The sequence below is a fragment of the Salvelinus fontinalis genome, unplaced genomic scaffold, assembly GCF_029448725.1.
Source record: "Salvelinus fontinalis isolate EN_2023a unplaced genomic scaffold, ASM2944872v1 scaffold_0027, whole genome shotgun sequence".
In the NCBI taxonomy this organism is placed as follows: Eukaryota; Metazoa; Chordata; class Actinopteri; order Salmoniformes; family Salmonidae; genus Salvelinus; species Salvelinus fontinalis.
In genome coordinates this window covers 424,213-433,664 of record NW_026600236.1, presented here as the reverse complement: position 1 = coordinate 433,664, position 9,452 = coordinate 424,213, and the positions used below count along the sequence as shown (strand labels likewise).

Genomic DNA, 9,452 nt, shown 5'->3' with positions numbered 1-9,452 from the left:
CAGGTCTTCCCTGGTCTGGTCCGGCCCGGTATGGCCTGGTCAGGTCCGGCCTTCCCTGGTCAGGCCAGGTCTGGTCCGGTCTTCCCTGGTCTGGTCCGGCCAGGTCTTCCCTGGTCTGGTCCAGCTCGGTCTTCCCTGGTCAGGTCCGGCCCGGTCTTCCCTGGTCTGGTCCGGCCCGGTATGGCCTGATCAGGTCCGGCCTTCCCTGATCAGGTCCGGCCCGGTCTAGCCTGGTCTGGTACGGCCCGGTCTTCCCTTGTCCGGCCCGGTCTTCCCTGGTCTGGTCCGGCCCGGTATGGCCCGGTCTGGCCCTTTCCTGTATAACGTGTACGCTGGGAGTCGGGAACCAAGTACAGGGAGTGAATAATTGAATAAATAAACGAACATGGTACTAAACAAGAACCACGAGTAGCGTACAGACATGAAACAGAAACAGAGTCAATAACGCCTGAGGAAAGAACCAAAGGGGAAGTGACGGATATAGGGGAGGGAATCAGGAAGGTGATGTAGTCCATGAGGCGCAGGTGTGCGTAACGATGGAGCGCCGGAGAGGAGGAGCGAGCGTAAACCTCACGTCCTGCCTAACTTCCAGAACCACAGCTGTTCCTTTAGAAGATCACAGTAACAGATTACGGAAGCTGTGTGTGAGCTGTGTTACGGTGCAGATTAAAGAAGCTTTGGCAAACAGTACAGGAGTACACTACAATACACGATGCGGTTAACATTGCATATATGTGTCAGAGATTAAATGTGCCTCCATTCACCCACACAAAGATCCCATGCTTCATAACACAGCTGACAAAAGGGTTATAATTAGCCTAGAAAAATGTTTAACTTTCCAATCCACTCTCTTCAGAGGGCTGTCAGTCAGTCATCGTAGCAGTGGAGGTGGTTCCCCTCCACGGTGTGTGTGTGTGTGTGTGTGTGTGTGTGTGTGTGTGTGTGTGTGTGTGTGTGTGTGTGTGTGTGTGTGCGTGTGCGCGTGTGTGTGCGTGTGCGCGTGCGTGTGTGTTTGTTGTGCAGATATTGCCACTGAATGATCTCTCCAAAAAGTCTGTGACAACCTGAACATGGAGACAAAAACAGACGATTTCGACACCTGGATAGGTTGAACTCTGAAGCCTAATGGTATAAATATTGCTGTCTAATAAGTCCTTCCGGGGGGGGAGAGGTGTCCAATTGAAATCCATTCAAAATAACTCACGATAATCCAGCCATAATGATTACTTCATTGCACATATCTCCATCATTGTTCCTGGCAGGCTTCACAAAAACCTTGAGAACCACAACAATGAGAAATGAGAGATGGGATCGATGCTGTTTATTCTGCTACACACAGGGCTGCATCCCAAATGGAAGCCTACTTAGTACCATAGCAGCATGACTAACACAAGGGCTGCATCCCAAATGGAAGCCTACTTAGTACCATAGCAGCATGACTAACACAAGGGCTGCATCCCAAATGGAAGCCTACTTAGTACCATAGCAGCATGACTAACACAAGGGTTGCATCCCAAATGGAAGCCTACTTAGTACCATAGCAGCATGACTAACACAAGGGCTGCATCCCAAATCGATGCCTACTTAGTACCATAGCAGGTCATAACTAGTGCACTTTAATAGGGAATAAGATGCCATTTGGGATAGAGACAGACAGACATTAACGCTGTTGTCCACAGTCCAAACAACGAGAGTCATGCCAGGGAGGGATGGAGACTGCCACATCGTACAATTAACTTCTTACAAACAACGCTTTAGAAAGCTTAGCTCCGCACAATGGACTTATTCTCTTCCAATACAGATTCACATGCCTGAGGGCAAAGCCAGTGCCGGGAAATATTCAGGGATCTAGTCCAGCTTTGGTGTTGCCACGGGCTGGCAGAGCAGAGCAGACGGGCCTAACCTTAACCTACACAACAGGCCAGATCGATTAACAAGAAAGGTTCCCCCTCCTCCCAATCATGATATCTAATTGGTAGTTACAGTCTTGTCCCATCGCTGCAACTCCCCTACGGACTCGGGAGAGGCGAAGGTCGAGAGCCATGCGTCCTCTGAAACACGACCCACGACCCTGCCTACTGAATACCATAGCCCAATGTGAATACCATAACCCAATGTGAATACTATAGCCCAATGTGAATACCATAACCCAATGTAGATACCATAGCCTCTGGCCGGGCCACTCAAGGACATTCAGAGACTCGTCTTGAAGCCACTCCTGCATTGTCTTGGCTGTGTGATTAGGGTCGTTGTCTTGTTGGAAGGTGAACCTTCACCCCAGTCTGAGGTCCTGAGCGCTCTGGAACAGGTTTTCATCAAGGATCTCTCTGTACTTTGCTCCGTTAATCTTTCCCTCGATCCTGACTAGTCTCCCAGTCTTTGCCGCAGAAAAACATCCCCACAGCATGATGCTACCACCAACATGCTTCACCGTAGAGATGGTGACAGGTTTCCTCCAGACGTGACGCTTGGCATTCAGGCCAAAGAGTTCAATCTTGGTTTCTTCATGCTAGAGAATCTTGTTTCTCATGGTCTGAGAGTCTTTAGGTGCCTTTTGGCTACACATACTGTAAATGCATACATGTTACATACTGTAAACACATACAGGTTACACACGCAAGCATACACACACAGACACGTGTGGACACACAGACACACATGTAAGTAAACGTGAGTGTGCACAGACAAGCAAGCAATCTAGCAAGCAAGCACACACATCATTCTTTTCACAAATACATTGCCATCTTTCTGTTGATCTCAAGCGCTCACATTACGTTAACATCATCTGATTGTTCTGTGTTCTAACATTCTGTGTTCTAACATTCTGTGTTCTAACATTCTGTGTTCTAACATTCTGTTATTGTGAATGTGAATTAATGGCCGCTTCTCAGCAGCAGCATCTGAAAGGTCCTGTATGGCTGGACGATGCCCTGAAGTGCTGATCACATGCCTGTTGAAGCTTCACAACGGGTTCGGGTTAGTACTAGAACCTAGAACATAGATGCCACGCTTCAGGGTTTCACTCATAAAAACTGTGTGTATTACAGGCAAACTTATGTAAACGTGTACACTGTTACACTTTCACACATGAATCACTGTTCTACACATTGAAACAGTCAGACAGGACACACACACACACACACACACACACACACACACACACACACACACACACACACACACACACACACACACACACACACACACACACACACACACACACACACACACACACACACCGCTTCAGTCACACACATTAACATTGTTCACAAATGGAAAAACAGTTTTTAATATAATTTCTGAGCGTCCTAAAAGCTGCTATGGAAACATTACAGAATGATGTCTTAATTAGATTCCAGTTCTTCTCCTTCCTGGTGGAACTTCCCACATGGGTCTGTATTCCAAATGACGCCCTATTTCCTTTATAGTGCACTACTTTTGACCCGGGGCCCATAGAGTTCTGGTCAAAAGTAGTGCACGACGGAGGGAATAGGGCGCTATTTAAGATGAAACTATGGTGATGAAGATTAGATATGATCCACAGTACAGCACAGCGTGGTTTTAAAAGGTACATTCTGTCTTCCTGAATGAAGTTCAATGGTGAAGGCTCACATCCTGACTTGGTAGCACTTTCTAACGTTTTCCATTTAAGCAAAGCGTCTTGGTGCGGAGTTTAATTTTTTCCAACTGTGCATCGGATATACCAGCCTATTGTCTCCTAGTACTACGCCTGGTCAGGGTCGACAACATTGTGCTTTGGTGAGTTGTGTCGTTTCCAAGTATTCTTAGATGGAGTGTACTTCCCTGAATCCTAGGGCATTATCTCGGAGAGCTGAGACAGGTCTTCATGTACCAGGCAAGGTTACTCATCACGTGAATCCTTTTGGCTGAACCACTTCTATTACACTTATATAACAACCCCCCCCCCCGCCCCTAAATCCTCCCCATCATCCTCACATTTGTCAGCCCATTTGGCTCACTGCGTGTTTTCTGATAACAGCTTCTAAGTGAGGGTCAACACTTAACAGGCCAGTTTGAGGTCAATTACGACTAAAGCACCAGTCTTGGGCTTAACAAAGAGATTAACCATTCGCTTTAGCAGCTGCCAAATATCCTCAACCCTCTCTCCTCTGCTTTCTCCTCTGCCGCGTCCTTCTCATCTTTGTTCTCCTACTTCCCTCCTCTTCCTCCTTCTCTCTTCTTGATCCATCCTGCGTCATATGGAACTCATCTTGTGTTCAGCAGAGAAAGAGAGAAAGAGAGAGAGAGAGAGAGAGAGAGAGAGAGAGAGAGAGAGAGACCATTGTATATACAACCCATATTTATTTATTTTCCCTTTTGTGCTTTAACTTGCACATCATTACAACACTGTATAAAGACATAATAGGACATTTGAAATGTCGATATTCCTTTGAAACTTGTGAGTGTAATGTTTACTGTTCATTTTTTATTGTTTATTTCACTTTTACTTATTATCTTATTATTATTATTATGCCCTGCCTGGTCCATACTAGACATATTTATGGGGGTGTTGCCCTTGCCCTGCCTGGTCCATACTAGACATATTTATGGGGGTGTTGCCCTGCCCTGCCTGGTCCATACTAGACATATTTATGGGGGTGTTGCCCTGCCCTGCCTGGTCCATACTATAAATATTTATGGGGGTGTTGCCCTGCCCTACCTGGTCCATACTATAAATATTTATGGGGATTTTGCCCTGCCCTACCTGGTCCATACTATAAATATTTATGGGGATTTTGCCCTGCCCTACCTGGTCCATACTATAAATATTTATGGGGATTTTGCCCTGCCCTACCTGGTCCATACTATAAATATTTATGGGGATTTTGCCCTGCCCTACCTGGTCCATACTATAAATATTTATGGGGATTTTGCCCTGCCCTACCTGGTCCATACTATAAATATTTATGGGGATGTTGCCCTGTCCTGTTGGTCAAAACTAGACATATTCATGAGGTCCTATTCTCTATGGGCCCTACTTGTTTCATAATGGTTCTCTATGGGACTCCTGTTTTATAATGGTTCTCTATGGGCCCTACTTGTTTTATAATGGTTCTCTATGGGCCCTACTTGTTTTATAATGGTTCTCTATGGGCCCTACTTGTTTTATAATGGTTCTCTATGGGCCCTACTTGTTTTATAATGGTTCTCTATGGGCCCTACTTGTTTTATAATGGTTCTCTATGGGCCCTACTTGTTTTATAATGGTTCTCTATGGGCCCTACTTGTTATATAATGGTTCTCTATGGGCCCTACTTGTTATATAATGGTTATCTATGGAATCTACTTGTTTTATAATGGTTCTCTATGGGCCCTACTTGTTTTAGAATGGTTCTCTATGGGACTCCTGTTTTATAATGGTTCTCTATGGGCCCTACTTGTTTTATAATGGTTCTCTATGGGCCCTACTTGTTTTATAATGGTTCTCTATGGGCCCTACTGTAAGGGCTGTCTCTCTCCTCATCCTCGGACGAGAGAAGGATCATCAGACCAAAATGCAGCAGTAGGGAAATAGGCCATCTCTTTATTTGAAAAAAACTATGATGGCAACACGAAAAAAACAAAACACTTTCAAAAATACAAAACAAGAAAACGACGTTGACGAAACCTGAACATAAACTTACATAACTAAACGTAAACTCACGGACAGGAAACAGACGACATCAAAATAAACGAACAGCCAAACAGTCCCGTATGGTACATACATTCGACGACACAGGAGACAATCACCCACCAACAAACAGTGAGAACACCCTACCTAAATATGACTCTTAATTAGAGGAGAACGCAAAACACCTGCCTCTAATTAAGAGCCATACCAGGCAACCAAAACCAACATAGAAACAGATAACATAGACTGCCCACCCAAAACACATGCCCTGACCTAAACACATACAAAAACAACATAAAACAGGTCAGGACCGTTACAGAACCCCCCCCTCAAGGTGCGAACGCCGGGCGCACCAGCACAAAGTCCAGGGGAGGGTCTGGGTGGGCAGTTGACCACGGTGGTGGCTCCGGCTCTGGACGCTGTCCCCACACCACCATAGTCACTCCCCGTTTCTGTCTTCCCCTCCCAATGACCACCCTAAAACTAACATCCCCTAAATAAACGGCCAGCACCAGGAGAAGGGGCAGCACCGGGACAAGGGGCGGCACCGGGACAAGGGGCGGCACCGGGACAAGGGGCGGCACCGGGACAAGGGGCGGCACCGGGACAAGGGGCGGCACCGGGACAAGGGGCGGCACCGGGACAAGGGGCGGCACCGGGACAAGGGGCGGCACCGGGACAAGGGGCGGCACCGGGACAAGGGGCGGCACCGGGATAAGGGGCAGCACCGGGATAAGGGGCAGCACCGGGACAAGGGGCAGGTCCCGGCTGAGATACTCTGGCAGATCCTGGCTGGACGGCTCTGGCAGGTCCTGGCTGGACGGCTCTGGCAGGTCCTGGCTGGACGGCTCTGGCAGGTCCTGGCTGGACGGCTCTGGCAGGTCCTGGCTGGACGGCTCTGGCAGGTCCTGGCTGGACGGCTCTGGCAGGTCCTGGCTGGACGGCTCTGGCAGGTCCTGGCTGGACGGCTCTGGCAGGTCCTGGCTGGACGGCTCTGGCAGGTCCTGGCTGGACGGCTCTGGCAGGTCCTGGCTGGACGGCTCTGGCAGGCCCTGGCTGGACGGCTCTGGCAGGCCCTGGCTGGACGGCTCTGGCAGGCCCTGGCTGGACGGCTCTGGCAGGCCCTGAATGGACGGCTCTGGCAGGCCCTGAATGGACGGCTCTGGCAGGTCCTGAATGGACGGCTCTGGCAGGTCCTGAATGGACGGCTCTGGCAGGTCCTGAATGGACGGCTCTGGCAGGTCCTGAATGGACGGCTCTGGCAGGTCATAACAGGACGGCTCTGGCAGGTCATAACAGGACGGCTCTGGCTGGTCATGGCAGGACGGCTCTGGCAGGTCATAACAGGACGGCTCTGGCAGGTCATAACAGGACGGCTCTGGCTGGTCATGGCAGGACGGCTCTGGCTGGTCATGGCAGGACGGCTCTGGCTGGTCATGGCAGGACGGCTCTGGCTGGTCATGGCAGGACGGCTCTGGCTGGTCATGGCAGGACGGCTCTGGCTGGTCATGGCAGGACGGCTCTGGCTGGTCATGGCAGGACGGCTCTGTAGGGAGGAGAAGGAGAGACAGCCTGGTGCGTGGTCTAGGCACTGGCTGCGCTGGAGAGGAGGAAACAGCAGGAGAGAGAACCCGGAGAGACTGCCTGGTACGGGGGGCTGCCACCGGAGGACTGGTACATGGAGGTGGCACCGGGTCTACCGGACCGTGAAGGAGGACACGTGCTCTTGAGCACCGAACCTCCCCAACCCCACCAGGTTGAATGGTCCCCGTAGCCCTGCCAGTGCGGCGAGGTGGAATAGCCCGCACTGGGCTATGCAGGCAAACCGGGGACACCACCTGTAAGGCTGGTGCCATGTACGCCGGCCCGAGGAGACGTACTGGAGGCCAGATACGTTGGGCCGGCTTCATGACATCCGGCTCGATTCCCAACTTAGCCCTCCCAGTGCGGCAAGGTGGAATAGCCCGCACTGGGCTAAGCACGCGTACTGGGGACACCGTGCGCTTTACCGCATAACACGGTGTCTTACCAGTACGACGCCTTCTACCTCCACGGTAAGCACGGGGAGTTGGCTCGGGTATCCTACCCGGCTTTGCCACACTCCTCGTGTGCCCCCCCCCAATAAATTTTTTGGTCTGACTCACGGGCTCCCAACCGCGTCGACGCGCTGCCTCATACCAGCGCCTCTCAGCCTTCGCTGCTTCCAACTCCTCCTTGGGACGGCGATATTCCCCTGGCTGAGCCCAGGGTCCTCTACCGTCCAGGATCTCCTCCCAAGTCCAGGAGTCCTTTTTGCTCTGTTGAGCACTCCCTTGCCACTTGGTCCTAGTTTGGTGGGTGATTCTGTAAGGGCTGTCTCTCTCCTCATCCTCGGACGAGGAGAGGAGAGAAGGATCATCAGACCAAAATGCAGCAGTAGGGAAATAGGCCATCTCTTTATTTGAAAAAAACTATGATGGCAACACGAAAAAAACAAAACACTTTCAAAAATACAAAACGACGTTGACGAAACCTGAACATAAACTTACATAACTAAACGTAAACTCACGGACAGGAAACAGACGACATCAAAATAAACGAACAGCCAAACAGTCCCGTATGGTACATACATTCGACGACACAGGAGACAATCACCCACCAACAAACAGTGAGAACACCCTACCTAAATATGACTCTTAATTAGAGGAGAACGCAAAACACCTGCCTCTAATTAAGAGCCATACCAGGCAACCAAAACCAACATAGAAACAGATAACATAGACTGCCCACCCAAAACACATGCCCTGACCTAAACACATACAAAAACAACATAAAACAGGTCAGGACCGTTACACCTACTTGTTTTATAATGGTTCTCTATGGGCCCTACTTGTTTTATAATGGTTCTCTATGGAATCTACTTGTTTTATAATGGTTCTCTATGGAATCTACTTGTTTTATAATGGTTCTCTATGGGACTCCTGTTTTATAATGGTTCTCTATGGGACTCCTGTTTTATAATGGTTCTCTATGGGACTCCTGTTTTATAATGGTTCTCTATGGGCCCTACTTGTTTTATAATGGTTCTCTATGGAATCTACTTGTTTTATAATGGTTCTCTAAGGGCCCTACTTGTTTTATAATAGTTCTCTATGGGGCCTACTTGTTTTATAATGGTTCTCTATGGGCCCTACTTGTTTTATAATGGTTCTCTATGGGCCCTACTTGTTTTATAATGGTTCTCTATGGGACTCCTGTTTTATAATGGTTCTCTATGGGCCCTACTTGTTTTATAATGGTTCTCTATGGAATCTATTCGTTTTATAATGGTTCTCTATGGGCCCTACTTGTTTTATAATGGTTCTCTATGGGCCCTACTTGTTTTATAATGGTTCTCTATGGGACTCCTGTTTTATAATGGTTCTCTATGGGACTCCTGTTTTATAATGGTTCTCTATGGGCCCTACTTGTTTTATAATGGTTCTCTATGGGCCCTACTTGTTTTATAATGGTTCTCTATGGGCCCTACTTGTTTTATAATGGTTCTCTATGGGACTCCTGTTTTATAATGGTTCTCTATGGGACTCCTGTTTTATAATGGTTCTCTATGGGACTCCTGTTTTATAATGGTTCTCTATGGGACTCCTGTTTTATAATGGTTCTCTATGGGCCCTACTTGTTTTATAATGGTTCTCTATGGCCCCTACTTGTTTTATAATGGTTCTCTATGGGACTCCTGTTTTATAATGGTTCTCTATGGGACTCCTGTTTTATAATGGTTCTCTATGGGCCCTGCTTGTTTTATAATGGTTATCTATGGAATCTACTTGTTTTATAATGG

General features: G+C 48.5%; 1 protein-coding gene across 1 annotated transcript in view; it reads left to right on the top strand.

Moving 5' to 3' along the window:
* The first annotated feature begins 295 nt into the window (after positions 1 to 295).
* Positions 296 to 9,452, top strand: part of LOC129842261 (uncharacterized) — a 53,694-nt gene continuing 44,537 nt past the window's right edge. Inside the window, exon 1 of the mRNA XM_055910738.1 lies at positions 296 to 350. Within this exon, the coding sequence (XP_055766713.1) occupies positions 296 to 350 (55 nt within the window). The remainder of the gene's footprint in view (positions 351 to 9,452) is intronic.